Source organism: Cheilinus undulatus, linkage group 20, assembly GCF_018320785.1.
Source record: "Cheilinus undulatus linkage group 20, ASM1832078v1, whole genome shotgun sequence".
In the NCBI taxonomy this organism is placed as follows: Eukaryota; Metazoa; Chordata; class Actinopteri; order Labriformes; family Labridae; genus Cheilinus; species Cheilinus undulatus.
Window position 1 is genome coordinate 19198443 of NC_054884.1, and position 15405 is coordinate 19213847.

Below are 15405 nucleotides of genomic sequence, written 5' to 3' on the forward strand. Positions count from 1 at the left end.
ATGCTTATTGCTAAATTTTCTCTTATAGTTTTGGTTTGTTAAAATACAACACTTGTGTTTTATTGAAGACATTTCTCCATGTGCATTAGCAACATTTAATCTGGTCTCCTGTCTCTAAATGTAAGTCTTGTATCTCTCCCTCCTTACACCTTGACAAACTCTTCTTCTGTGGTGTCAAATGTCACCCTCAGAGAAACAGCTAGAGGTGCTGCAGGACATTGCTGACCTGACCGTCAGAGCCGCAGATCAGGCCATGTTCAAGTGTGAGGTGTCTGATGACAAGGTGACAGGAAAGTGGTACAAAGATGGCGTGGAGGTGTTGCCGAGCGATCGCATCAAAATGACTCACATCGGAAGGTACACAGATAAATGAATACATTTAAAAATGTTTGTAGGATATTTGTCATTCCGGAGCATCAAACACATTATGTAAATCATTGTTTTTAATTCATGAGGCAGATGTTTTCCCCACACTGTCTCCTCTCTGCTGCTTGTGTCAGGTTTCACCGGCTGACTATCGATAATGTAAAGCCGGAGGATGCAGGAGACTACACGTTTATCCCTGACGGATACGCTCTCTCACTTTCTGCCAAACTCAACTTCTTGGGTGAGAAAGACAGAATGATTACAAGGATGCTATCATTCATACATTAATCACGAGCAGACTGCATAATACTGTTAACTCTTTTTTTGTCTCCTTAAACAGAAATCAAGATTGACTATGTGCCAAGACAAGGTAAGTAACAACAAATCACGTCCCTTTACCAATAAATGCCAAGTTTTTCTGCATATTACACTTTCCAAAAAAGACTTTTTCTCACTCTATGTATGTTTTGAAAATTTCCAGATCCTCCCAAGATCCACCTGGACACAACTGGAAACATGGTGTCACAGAACACCATCATTGTTGTGGCTGGCAACAAGCTGCGTCTGGATGTAGAGATCACAGGAGAGCCCGCACCCACTGTGGTGTGGTCAAGGGGAGAGAAAGTAAGGGTCACTATATATTGTACTACATGATGCAAGTTATAAGCATGTCAAACAACTATTGGACTTGGAACATAATATATCAACTGATACGGCTAGCAAAACAGGCAGTATAAAATAAACAATTCAGGATGAAAAAATGCCAATTATTCATGATTTTGGAAGGTCAACAAACTTTTTGGTCACCATCGCTGTACCTATTTTTTTTTACTATTTTTCCCCGAGCTTCATTCAATGCAAAAAAGTGAAGCTATAATAAAGCTTTGGGCATTATCAGACCTATAATTGACCCATAATTTGTTATAAATTCCATCACTTTGTTTCAGGAGTGAAACAATCATTTGCAGTTAAAAGACTGCAAAATGATTGTTAAACATTTGAGTCATTTGAGATTTTTCCATGTTACAAGAGCGAGACTTGTGGGAATTTAAAACTTTGTGTGTGATTCCTGCAGTCCCATACTGGAATTCAGGCCCTGCACAGTTAAACTACACTTTTGAGAGTTTTCAACATTTTACAATATCTTCGGGCAAAAATAAATTAGAGTCAACATCATAGCAAGACAATACACACTGGTGTAGCATATGCACTATGCATTGTTAAAAAATCACCTAAAGGCTAGAACTCTAACTTAGTGGGTAACTTCACTCATGCTGCAAATGTTTCTCACATCAACAATTCACTAGAAACATGAACAAAAGAACCCCAGCAGGGTTCACTGTAAAACAGTCAACATCCAAACATAACTAAACACATACAAACACATCTAAACAATCTGTCCAAGGGCAGGATGGGAACTCTGCCCACACATTCCCTCATATTTGAAACTGCAGCAAAGCTTAGATCAATTCATTCTTTGATCTGACAATGGTGGATCAAGACTGACTCTCAAAACAGAGATAAAATGACACTTTAGGAGGTAAAATCAACTATGAAATGTTTAACCCCAAGATATCAACAGCTACGTTGGGATTTGATGTGAAATTAGGATGTTATAATTGCTACGTGTTGCTGTGTAGTGAGATAGGAAAAGAAAGAGTATTGTACTCAAGTAAAAGTACATTCAATCTGGTTAAAACTTACTCAAGTAGAAATAAATGTACTGATTTCAAAATGTACTCAAAAAAAGTACAAGTACTGCTCAATTACAGTAATAGTAGTAAATGTGATCAGTTAATTTTCACCCCTGAGGATTTCACATTGTTTTCAGTAGGATTACGGTTCATCAACACAAAGCATTTAGACTGACCAGTTGGTATTGTTGTAGCAATCTTATTCGCACACTGTAGTATGGAGAGAAGGTCCTAAGTGTTCTCTGCCGTCACTCACAAGATCACACCTTTTATATCCGCTGAGCACATTCCACATGGGTCATCCCCCATCATATGTCTGTTGTCTGCCACTTATTTACTTTTACAACCCCAAATGCAATAAATAGTCATTTTCTCCCCAAAGTAGTCTTTATGACTTTTTACAACATACAGCTGCTTGGATAGCTCATGACTTGCTCTCCTGACCAGACATCCTGAAACACCCATGACTAAAACCCTTAATATTAAAAAAATATGCTTAAAATTCCCTCACAGTATACAAATGCCTAAAGGGGATATAAATCCCTGTTAATGTGTTGTATAATCAGGGTCAAAGATGCAGAATGTTATGTGAGACTCTTTAACTTAGCTTTATATTCTGCTGGTACAGTAATGTCAGCACATGCCTACAACAATAAACACTTTATAAACACCAGGGATCCCATCCTTTGTGTATACATCTGATAAGGTGCCATGTTTAACTGCACATAAACATTGTATCCATAAATGTGTGACCCTGTAAGATGAAGAACTACTTGACCTTTAAAGTGTTGCTTCAAGATAACACTGGGTGTTGACTCCACAACATCAGGTGTATTTATGCAACTTTAAAGCACAAAGTTGTTCATGATGCACTGAGCTGCAAATTCTGTCCCTCAGCCGATTACAGAGACTGAGGGCCGTGTGAGGGTGGAGTCCAGGAAAGACCTGAGCTGCTTCGTCATTGAGGGGGCAGAGAGGGACGATGAGGGCAACTACACCATCTGTGTCACCAACCCTGTAGGAGAGGACAAGGCTGTGCTGTTTGTGAAGATTGTTGGTGAGTGAAAAACAGCTGCACCCTATGAGACAACTCACAACCTTATATCTATAGGCGGGGCCATTCTGGTTTTCAAGGTGTAATCCACAGAAGATTGAGCTTTGGCCATCGTGGTCCCATGGCCTCCGGAGGAGTGCAGGTGTACAGAATCAGTAACAACTTATATAGCACTTCCTAAATCTCACTTTAATGGACTTGAACTTTTTTTTTTGGGGGGGGGGGGGGGGGGGCTTGTTCTGAGTAACTTTTGATCTTGTTAACTACATATTATTACATGTCCTAAATATACATTGGGCCAATTTGTTGCTTTTATCTCTTTACTTTTTTCTTTATTCTTAAAATACTTTATCTTTTGTTGTGTTTATTTATTATTAACTTTTTGTGTTACATATTTTTTGCTGTTTTCTCTTTTTATTACTTTAACTTCTTTTTTGTTACTTTTATTTTATTTGTTATATCTTTTCTTGATTTTTGGTTTTAATACTTTTATTAATTTATATCTTTAATGCTATTATTATTCTTGCTTTTTTAATACAGCTTTTCTTTTCCTTTTATTTAATTTTATTGCTTAAAAACACCTCAGTTTGTTTTATTAGTTTCATTTCTTCAGCTTTCAGGGTTTTTTTTCTTTCCTTGGTTTCATTTCTTCTTATTGCCTTTATTTCCTTTCCTTTCTGTTTCTTTTACTTTTGTATAGCTTTTTATTAATTTAATTTATTTTATTGCTTTTATTTCCTTTTATTTTAATTGTTTCTTTTACTTTATAAAGCTATTTATGTATTTCATTTCTTTTTAATGCGTTTATTTACTTTATAAAGCTATTTATGTATTTCATTTCTTTTTATTGCATTTATTTACTTTTTGTTAGTTTATCTCCTTTGTTTGTTTGTTTGTTTTTGTTTTTTAATTTCTTTTCATGGATTTTTTTTCCTTTTATACCTTTTAATTCTTCTATAATAGCCGTTATTTTTTTTTTTTTACTTTAACTTTAACTTTTTTAAATTTAGAATTTGTATTGCTATTTTTTTTTTTTTTTTTTTTTTGCCTTTAAGGCTATTGCTTCCTGTTTCATATGATTTATTTACCACATTCACTTTATTTTATTTTGTCTTTTCAGATTTTTAAACAAGATTTTTTTCTTCATAAAATTATCATTGTCATTAATATAAACAGTTACCTTCTTTTACTATAAAAAGAGCTTCATAAATGTAAGCTTTGATCTTTTATAGATGTCCCTGATGCTCCTGAGAACGTTAAATGCACATCAGTGGGAGAGGACTGCGCCACCATCATCTGGGACGCTCCTAAGTTCGATGGCGGTGCTCCTCTTAAAGGTAACAGATGGATTTTGTCTTAACCTTTTTTTATTAATGGCCTTGACGTGTGAGATAATACTTGAAACTTTATTCTGTCAGGTTACCTCATGGAGAGGAAGAAGAAAGGATCCTCCAGATGGACAAAGCTCAACTTTGATGTCTACAACTCAACCACATATGAGGCTAAGAGGATGATTGAAGGCATTCTGTACGAGATGAGGGTCTTTGCAATCAACAGCATCGGCATGGGTCCACCCAGCCTCACCTCCAAGCCCTTCATGCCCATTGGTACTTAAGACATCCATCTTTTTTCCATCTCTGCTCCTCCCTTTGTGCATCACCCATCTTGAGTCACCCAGTGATTCTCTTGAGTGTTCCTTTCTGTCACCCTCAGCCCCTACGAGTGAGCCAACACGTTTGACGGTGCACGATGTGACAGACAGCACATGCAGCCTGAAGTGGCTCGCTCCAGAGAAGATAGGAGCTGGAGGCCTGGACGGCTACGTTATTGAATACTGCAAGGAGGGAGGTGATAAGAAAACAATAATTCCAACATTCATGGACGATTTAACAACAATTTCAATTAGAATCATAACTGAAGGACGTTTATTTAACAGCTAGAGTTAATCTGTTTGAAAAGCGTCTGCCTCAGTCATAAACTTAATAAGAGAATTAGTGTATAAAACAGATAATTTACATTCACAATGAATATGTGTAATGAAAGTTTAGAAACATCATAAGTAATTGAAATCCCACTTGCTGTGATTTACAGCATGTAATTTTCTTTTATCGCAGGCACTGAGTGGGTGGCAGCGAACCAGGAGCTGTGTGAGAGGCAAGGATTTGTGGTGCGCGGCCTCCCTGTGGGAGAGAAGATCAACTTTAGGGTGGTGGCTGTAAACATCGCTGGACGCAGTCCTCCTGCACTGATGTCTCAGCCTGTCACCATCCGGGAGATCATGGGTGAGTCCCTCGGGATCGGACATGAACAGACAGCTGAATGTGTAAACATATTTCATGGATTAAATACAGTAGCATATCCTGTCAGAGCTTTTTAGCATTTTGAGCTGACATACTTATACAGTGCATTTAATATTTAAAGATAGTTTCTTAATACTGATGTACAAAGTAAAGTAATAACACAATAAACTCAAAAAAATACCATCTGATTTAGGTTACCTATCCAACCAGATGGGGAACAGGAAGTATTTTCTGCATGAGGAACACGTCATAATTCCAAAGCTTTGTGCCAGCTGTTCAAATAGCAGAAAAAACCCAAACTACTTTTAACTGACTAAAGCAGTGATGCATTAACCTCTAAAGACCCTTCCTGTACGTATGATGACATTAGAGATTGGCTGTCCTACAACCTAGCTAAAAATTTATTTGATGAGTTTTAAACGCTGGGAGAATTAGGTATATATTTTCAGGGAAATGTTCAGGAATTAGGATATTTTGGGAAATTTGCTTAGAATTTTTAAGTACTTTCATGGAAATTTCAGAAATTTTAATAAGAGTTTTATAGAAAGTTTCAGGGGAGATTTTCTTTTCTTTTTTTTTTTTTTTTTGCATTTTCATGGGAATTTGGGGGATCTTTTTGGATGTTTTGTGGGAATATGATTGGAAATTTTCCTGCATTTTCATAGAAATTTGGAAAAAATATTTAAAACTGAGGGAATTTGATTTTAAATTTTGTTGAGGAATTGGCGTTGAGATTTTTAGGTATTTTTGTTGAATTTTTTTTTCATGAAAATTTCAGGGAATTTGTTTGTTAGTTGAAGAAATGTGCTTGAAATTTTGGGAGAATTTGCTATATTTTTTCAGGAATTATCGTGGCAATTTTAGGGAATTTGGATAATACGTTCATGCAAATTTTGGAAATTTTAATACGTTTTATAGAAAGTTTTGGGGTAGATTTTCTTTGAATGATTTTTTTTTTTTTTACATTTTCATGGGTATTTGGGAGATTTTATTTTTGATGTTTTATTTAGAATTTTCCACCATTTTCATAGAAATTTGGAAATTATACTTGATACTGCAGGGATTTTTTTCAGTTTTTTGTTTTTTTTTTTGAGGAATTTGCTTTGAGATTTTTAGGTACATTTGTTAATTTAGATTTTTTTTTTTTTTTTTGAAATTTCAGGGAATTTGTTTTGCTGCTTCTTGGTACTTGTATGTTATTTTCATTGAATTTTGGTAAATGTTCTTGTGTTTTCCTGGAAATTTAATAAAAACACTGTTTTACTTCAAAATGTTGGGGAATTTGCTTGGAAATTTTTATTTACTGTCATGGAAATTTCGAGGATATGTTTGTATATTTTGAAGGGTTTCATTGGAGGTTCTGGGGGAAAATCTGCTCTGAATATTTTTTTACCATTTTTATGGAAATTTAGGAAATCTGTCTGGACTTGTTGGGGAAATGTGTTTGGAAATTTTCAGGCATTTTCATAGACATTTCAGGGAGTTTGTTTTGATGTCTGTGGGAATAACATGGACTTTTGTTTGTATTTTACTTACATCTAAAGTATGTACAGTGTATTTAAACACAGTACAAACTCTCATTTACTAAGCACCTCCCATATCCTCTCATTTTTCCCTTTCTTGTCTGTTTTGTCCTCATGAACCTGTTTTTTTTTACCCTGCTAGTTTATGATATTGATACATTGTAATAAGATATGTTTTCCTTCTTCAGAACATCCAAAGATCCGCCTTCCTCGTGAGCTGAGAACAAAGTACATCAGGAAAGTCGGAGAGAAGATTAACCTGGTCATCCCATTCCAGGTTAGGAACAAACTGCATGAAACCCTGTGTCCATTCCTCTTAAGTAATACTTGTGAATTGCTTGGAAATAAGGTCCATGAATGGTAATAACTCCATCTCTGAAGAAACCCACATTTGTAACATTATTTTAAAGTATTGGAGTGAGAGAGGACTGCCCAGGATGTGAGCATGCATAAATAAATAATGTATTTTATTTCTAATAAAGAGGAACTCCACTAACTTAAACATTTTATTGTATTTAAAGATGTTGGGGAATACTTCTGCAGATGTTTAAAGTTGTATAAAGTCTTTTACAGGGCCAGTGGGAGCTGCATTGCAGAAAAAGATGATGATGTCTGGATCTGCTGCATGATTTTGATATTTCTTTTGATCATCATTTGTTGTAGATTTTCATTAGATATTCTTAAGTAGTATTTTTCAGTCACTTTTCTTTAATTGCTGCTTAGTATAACTACTGTTTTCCTTGTTTTATTATCAGTGGGAGGCATCTTCATAAGCTACTTTAGGCTTCTTACCTCCCTTGCAAATTTTTTTAACTTTTACATATATTTCTATTTGTCTTTTTTAAATAATGTGTTAATAAACTAAGAATTACATTACAAACCAGCCAGACGCCTTTAAAACACATGGTGTCTGTAAAGTTGTGTATTTTTAGACTACCTCATTATAAGCATTCATCCATCTAAAACAAGTGGTTTTAAATTTTGTGCCACTGGTCATTTTGAAAAGTTCAAAGTCAAAATTTCAGTTCCAAATTCCCTGTTGTCCTGACAAATGCATCATTATCGTCTCATACAGGGTAAGCCCCGCCCTGTTGCTACCTGGTACAAGGACGGTCAACCGATTGACCCCAAGATGGTCAATGTCCGTAACTCAAATGTGGACAGCATCCTGTTCATCCGCGCTGCGGAGAGAGAGCACTCAGGAACGTACGAGCTGGTGCTGCAGATTGAGAACATGGAGGACAGAGCCACCATCAACATCAGGGTCATTGGTGAGCTTTCTTTAAATGATGAACTGAATGGAGAGAGGGCCTCATTTATTTCTGTCTTTAGCAGGAAACTAATACATGTAGAGACAGAAGATTTGGGTAAAAGTAGATTTACTGACTCGTGCTTCTCATATGAAATAAATGTGATAACGCATAGAATCTTTATCATACTCTTTTATTTAGAAAAACCTTTAAAAGAATACTTTAGGGTAAGGGTGTCCAAACTTCTTTCACCGAGGGCCGCATGCAGATATATGTAAGGATGGTGGGGCCACCTTCATATACATCACCTTAAGGATATTCAAGCTAGTAAAATGAATGTTATGATGGTTTAGATATACTTAGTGGCTGGGTATGCTTTAATGGCTAGTTAATGGCCGGCAAGCCAAATATGCAATCATTTTAAGGATTTTAGTGGGCAAATCAGATTTCAGGGAGTCCTGGTCGGCCCTAGCTAATACTGGCCGCACCCTTAAAACACCATTCGTACTACTATTCACCTCTGTAATCCATCAGGCTATTCTAAATCAAGATATTGCAATTATTTGGGTTGTTGATATTTTTTATCATTTACAGTCTTGTCTTGATTTAGTTACAAAAAAAAACTAAAATCAATTAATTCTTCTTGTCAAAATCTTTGTTTACAAACTAGCATGGTAGCATTGCCTGGACTTAAACCAAGAAGTACAGTACAGTCAAGCACAAGTTTCATGTTCAAATGTGGGCCATATTTCATTTAATTTTTAGAACTTGCTGCGGGCCAATCAAAAATGGACCGCGGGCCACATTTGGCCCCCAAGCCATAGTTTGGCCAGCCCTGGTTTAAGGAGTCCCTAATGGCATTCAGATGTACAGAGTGAAAGAAAGGCTCTGTCCCACTTCACCTCACCCTTCACCTCCCCAATGCATTACATTACTTTTAATTTTGAACAAGCTTTCTTCTTAATCACTCTTAGTAGAAATGTCTGCTAATGACTTATCAGAAGGTGTCATCCCATTCTGTGGGGCAAGATTTCGTCACTGCCTCCTCTACATTATAAGACTGAACAGTACGAGGTTTTTAAAAATGAAGTGTGGTAAAAGTCCAAACTATCTATTTCAGCATTTTCTGAGTTGATTGAACACATTTTTTAAAACCAAAAAAACACGATAATCAATTTCAGTATTTTTGTTATTGTACTCAAATCGTTTAACAATCATCAAATTAATTAATCTGCATAGTTGCATAGTTTTCCCAGAACACCTTTGGGCATTGGACCCTTTTGCACCATGAGTGAAGTTACCCACTCAGTTAAAAAAGTCCTGCCTGTGGGGATGAACTTCAACATGGCAATGATGGTGTCCTGAACTCTGTAGAAGAGCAATATCTTGGTCAAAGTGCATCTTTGAGTCTTTGTTACTTGTAGTCAGTCAGATTAGCTCCCTTTGGGTGGCATGATCGATCAAAATTAAAATATGTGAAAGTCATAAGGAGAAATAACATGTAGACTATTTCATGTAAATGTATTTTAAGGTGAGTCATACTCAAAAAAATATTTTCATTACTTAAAAAAATGTACACTTTAGATCTCAGACACTCTTGCAGACTATTACTGTGAGACGCCACATCTATCAGAATGGAAATACATGCTTAAACACCCAGTTGGATTAGGAAAAGGGTTTAAATGATAAAATAAAATTAATAAAATAAAAGTTAAAAACATGACCTGCAAAACCTAGTTCCAAACATTTTATAAAACATGTAAACCATCTGCTTACAGTAAAAAAGTTCCTTCTCTATGAAAACCTTCTAATGTAGCAAACATAGCTTACAGAGCTCCGTTAGCTGCATAAGCAATGTTGTTAACATAGCTAAAGCAAATGAATCTTGATGGATTTGTAGATTTACAAAGCTGCGTAGCTAATGTAGCTAAAGGTAAAGCTCACTGAGATTAACTGAATTCTTTACTAACAATCTACAAAGCTAACATTAGCTACATAAACTATGTGGCTAATGTTGCTATATAGTTAAAGTTAACAAGCTATGCTAGCCACATTAGGTTTAAATATACATTTTTATTTTTTTATATAAAGCAAGCTACATTGGCTTACATAGTAACATTAACTACTTAGCTAGGGTTGTTATGTAGCTTCGGTTTAAGCTGATAAAGCTAAAGTGAGCCAACGTTTGTACGTACTTCTAAAATGGGTCCATACTTAATTTCATCCTGATTTAGACCTCTGACCTTTTTCTCAGTTTCACTTATAAAATGTTGCTTAGTCTGTTATGTTTGCAATGTGGCTTTTTTATGAATGTATCTACCAGTTACAAGTTCAAGCTGATTTTCTTAAACTTTACTTAAACTGTAAATATGTCTCACATTAACAGTGTGTGAGAGGGGGCATCTGAGATCTATGATCTGCAGCCAGACGGTCTTGAAAATTCGTATAATCTCTCCATCCATGCGTTTCACGTCATGTTATAAAATTATAAAACTTAGTACAAAGTCTTGGCCCCTTGTCCAAACTTCTCAGATGTAATTTTTTCCTTTCTTGTCTGTTTGGTTCCAATTAGCCAAGTACTCAAATTAAAGATGTACTATGTAACTTTTAGCGCAGATTTTCAGACCACGACAAATACTCTCTTCAGACACCATTCCTTTATTCCTCAGCTTCCCCTCTCTTCCTACCACCACATTTCTCTTCTCCCTCCTGCTGTTTCACCACCACTTGTCCTGGAGCTGGAGAGTGGCAGAAAAGTGCTGCTAAACATCTGAAAACAAGATTCTACAATCAATTTCAAGTGACAGTATTTATCGCAAAGTTGATTTAGTTGTTACTGCTGTCATTTAATGCCAAAGAAAACTGTTTTGAAAAATCAGTTGGTTCTAGTTTAGATGAACTCTTGTGCTCTCTTTCTCTCGGGTTGACGGTTGGAGAGGGTGGGGTTTAAAAAGGAAAAAAAAAACACGTTTGAATCATGTTTGAGCCTCTGGGTGGACACACAAACAAGCTGAAGGAAGTGCTTTCCTTTCAGTGTGAACACAAAGCTGAGAACAACAAACCCAAAGGGAGTTTGACTTTACTCTTTTTAGGATCTCAATACCCCAGATGACATTTTTTGCTTTATTAATATTTAGTGTGGCATGTAAAGTAAGTAAATATGTCTGAATTATCTACCCCAGTACAGTTAACATACATTTGTGGTTTATTACTTGCAACCTTTGGTACTGACATTTCCCTTTAATCTATTCAGAGAAGCCTGGACCTCCCCTGAATGTGAGAGTGACAGACGTGTGGGGTTTCAACGCAGCTCTGGAGTGGGAACCCCCTAGGGATGATGGAAACTCTGAAATCACCGGATACACAATCCAGAAGGCAGACATGAAGACTAAGGTGAGAAATTCTTCTCACAGTAAACCTGCAGCTCAACGACAATACTGAGATACTGACACTTAGTTTATTTGGTGTATGCCCCCCTGGCCTTTGTGTTTATAATCCAGTCATCTTTTTCATGCCTCTCTCCAGGAATGGTACACTATCTACGAGCACAACAGACGAGCAAACTGCACAGCGTCAGATCTGATCATAGGCAATGAGTACATGTTCCGCGTCTACAGCCAGAACCTCTGCGGCCTGAGCGAGGAGCCGAAGCAAAGCAAGAACACAGCAAAAATCGCCAAGACAGGTGTGACAGAGTGTGTTAACGTTCAGTACAGTACAATATGTGTTTCATTCCTGAGCAGGAGTTGCTCCACATTTCTGCTCTGATTTATGGGAGGTTGACTGACATTTTCCTGCCTTCCATAGGCCTGGAGATCAAACGAAACCCCTACAAGGAGACAGAAATTACCTGTATGCCCAAGTTTACTCAGCCCCTGGTTGACAGATCCGTAGTGGCTGGTTACAGCACTGCCATCAGCTGCGCCGTCAAGGGCTTCCCCAGGGTAAACATGCATGTAAAAGCAGACTGAGGAGCATGAATCATTGGAGGAGGCAGATAGTGCCCCTGGTTATAAATAAATCTAAGTCATATATATGTTTCTATTATATTTCTATGTATGTTGTCATCAGCACAGCAGCATTGGCAGTGTATGAATATGGACAACACATCTCCATCTCTGTTTGTTGTACAAAAGTGAAGCCACATATACAGAAGAAAGCTGGCCAGGCAAACCACAGAACTGACACCACACTTATGCTTAAAACCTGCTTAACCTGTAAATGAGTCAAAAAGAACATCATAGCACACAGGGGGTTAACTGCCCCACTGATGGATCAAGTATCAACTCTGTGCAGTGGTATTGTTTGGGCTAAATTAAACAAGCCATCATGCTGTTATCAGGGGCAAAACTGGCCTCTTTCTCTGCAGGTGCATTCAAAACAGAGCTTCTAATTCACAGTTGACTGTTCACCCCATTGCATCCAGTAGACTGGAAAAAAATCCCCATCTGCTGAGAGTTGATTGAGCCCTGCATGGATGTCGTGACCAAGCTTCCCAGTGATCAAGAAAACAATTTAATCTCTGCATGACTTAAAAATAAATTGCAAATTAAGTCTGTCAATTTAGCATTTACATTACTAATATTATTATTAGGTGTGTAACCAGTTCAGGCTCTATTTAGCATATTTGTGGCAGATACATGTTCATTTGTTACACGAGTGCCTAATCATTCAAGCATTGTGCAGACGGATTGGCCAGAACCTATGTCTGTCATCAGGCAAATCCATCTTACAAACCACCAATTTACAACATCTATGCCAGGTCTGAAAATGGACTTGACCAATCAGCATCATTTGAGGAGAAACAAGGCAGCCAATAGTGATGGCTGCTGCAGGTTGAGCAATTAGGTCGGATTAGCTCAGTATGCGTTCTCTAAAGAAGTTTGAGATGGGGCAGATAGTGACACTTGATTTGATGTCTAAATCATTTGGCTTCACTTCCAGGCAGATGTTGCTCTATTCATCTTATATGGCCAATGCATAGTAGTCAAATGTCCATCATCGTCAAGTTTGATTTCTCATACCATTTTCCGACTTTTCATAGCCAAAGATTATCTGGATGAAGAACAGGATGATCATCGGTGAGGATCCTAAATACTTGATGCAGAACAATCAAGGTGTGCTCACCCTGAACATTCGGAAGCCGAGCACCTTCGACGGCGGCAAATATTCCTGCATGGCCGTCAACGAGCTGGGCCAGGATGAGGTGGAGTGCCAGTTGAGTGTGAGAGGTAAGATTTAGGATGTCATAACGATGCACAAAACTGAAATTTTCTGTGGTGATGTGAACAAAACACATTATGCCTATCAATAATGACCTGCCATTGTATTTTTTCCCACACTCATCATCCGTCCCGTTCTTCTACAGTTGCTGCTGAGCCTGAGAATAAGTGAGAAACCGAACAGCAAAGAATGTGAAATGAACCAAACAGTGAATGTCAGACTGTGATGCACACACTGTAATGAGTGAATCCAATAAAAGTTACTCTTGCTTGCTAAAGGAAACTTTTTGTCACATTTTATTTCAAAATATTTTAATGTTTTCATGTACATGTTGTTTCTTATTTTGAGCTCACAAACACCTCCTCACCAAATCAGAAACAAAATATAAAAATACAAGGCACATTACTGTTATTTGAGGTCCCTCTCTGTACTTGGGCACATGTATCAGCTCTACACCTCCCTGGAGTAGTGTGCTCTCCTCCTTCTGATCGCTACTCCTATGCTGAACAACAGCGCCACTGCCAGGAGACCCACAGCCACTGCCAGGGCTGTTACAACACCTGCGGGGGGACAACAATCCTGTTTAGGTACATGTGAGTGTGGAACATTTGGTCCATTTCCAAAAGCTATGCTATTTTTAAATCAGACAGTCTGTGCAGAGAATCCACACACACTCCCTGAAAGTGAACACAGGGATAAACACAGAGAAGTGACACCACAATTACACACAAATATGTGTTAACATAGACCCTAAACAGAGACAGTTTTCACCTGCACCCGACCATCTTGTCCTGAATCCGCACTCAGCCTCCCAGTCATCTGCCATCACGTCCCGTACCCGCTCATTGAACAGCGACAGAGGACAGGGGTTTAACCCGTTGCATCCTGGGATTGGGTTTGGGTAAGGTTCCCGCCAGGACTCATTACGATAGTGAAGCTCAAGGGAATAGGAGCTGTGGATTTATGAACAAAATAAGAGGTTCTAACAAGTGTTCTGTAAATGGATTTGAAGACTATTTTAAGGAAATTGCAGACATGAAAGAATTAAGAAAAATACAATATAAACATAGTTCAAATCAAAGTTGTGGTTTTAAACAACTCTATACGTGCCATAGACTGTATAAAAAGAGTGAAGACATGACAGATCTCCAGGAGTGAAGCCAAAACATCTGGAGCTCCCCCTACTGACTGGCTGCAGAATCAAGTGCAGATGATGTCACACCACAGTGGAGAATTCTAGGTGGGGGGCAGGAAGTGATTTCTGCATAGAGAAGCACTGTCAAAATGCAAAGGTATATTCCTGTGACAACTGTCCAAATGGTGACCAAAAGCAGAAAATCTTCTTCAGATACTTTTGTTCACAGTAGCCACACATTAAGGCAAAAACGTTTACAAGCTCACAGAGACACAGTGCTACCATAGATTAAAATACCTCCATTAGGAGCCTAAGAGCTCTTGTATATGGTCCATTTCCACAAAGTGGTCCAGATTGGTTTAGTACAGTTTGCCATTTAGCACATTAAACCCAGCAAATGCCTGCCCAGCCTCACTCTGTGATGGGAAAAACGTCTCTCTGTACAGATATGATCAAGTCAAAAATGCCAGTTTATTGGCTCCTAAATGGCTCTTCATTTGGGACCATTTTGACTTTTTAAATGTGCAATAAACAGCCACAAAAATGGAAGAAATGAAACTGGCACTAAAATGTGAGCAAGTTCCTGTCATCTGCATAAAAGAGCAAGCTAGTTCACAAATAACTCATCACTTCATAAAATGTACTTGATAAGTACGAATTAGTGTTTCCATTAAAAGCATATTTTTGACAAACAAGAAAGAAAAACTTTTTAAGGGTGCAGCTGGCCTCTTAGCTCTGTACAAGACTCCTCAAGAGTCCTCAGGGAAAAAACACTTTTGTGCAAAGTGAAGGGATCATACTCCAAAGTAGGATTTTTCTGATGACAATTGCAGCAGGCAGGAATGTACTTACTTTCTTCT

General features: G+C 37.6%; 2 protein-coding genes across 3 annotated transcripts in view; one reads left to right on the top strand and one right to left on the bottom strand.

Moving 5' to 3' along the window:
- mybpc2b (myosin binding protein Cb) overlaps positions 1–13687 on the top strand; it is a 49774-nt gene extending 36087 nt beyond the window's left edge. For both annotated transcript variants that reach the window (XM_041815968.1, XM_041815969.1), the window contains 16 exons: positions 192–357; positions 501–607; positions 707–736; positions 848–990; positions 2958–3117; positions 4347–4451; positions 4533–4721; positions 4828–4962; positions 5229–5396; positions 7126–7214; positions 8013–8208; positions 11441–11580; positions 11713–11872; positions 11995–12131; positions 13232–13418; positions 13556–13687. In XM_041815968.1, the coding sequence (XP_041671902.1) occupies positions 192–357; positions 501–607; positions 707–736; positions 848–990; positions 2958–3117; positions 4347–4451; positions 4533–4721; positions 4828–4962; positions 5229–5396; positions 7126–7214; positions 8013–8208; positions 11441–11580; positions 11713–11872; positions 11995–12131; positions 13232–13418; positions 13556–13581 (2138 nt within the window). In that variant the 3' untranslated portion in view covers positions 13582–13687. The remainder of the gene's footprint in view (positions 1–191; positions 358–500; positions 608–706; positions 737–847; positions 991–2957; positions 3118–4346; positions 4452–4532; positions 4722–4827; positions 4963–5228; positions 5397–7125; positions 7215–8012; positions 8209–11440; positions 11581–11712; positions 11873–11994; positions 12132–13231; positions 13419–13555) is intronic.
- Positions 13688–13860: 173 nt separating this feature from the next.
- The window catches only part of LOC121528604 (testicular acid phosphatase homolog), a 28399-nt gene continuing 26854 nt past the window's right edge, over positions 13861–15405 (bottom strand). The window contains exons 12-13 of the mRNA XM_041816117.1: positions 14182–14363; positions 13861–13970 (exon numbers count right to left, since the gene is read on the bottom strand). Coding sequence (XP_041672051.1) covers positions 13861–13970; positions 14182–14363 — 292 coding nt within the window. The remainder of the gene's footprint in view (positions 13971–14181; positions 14364–15405) is intronic.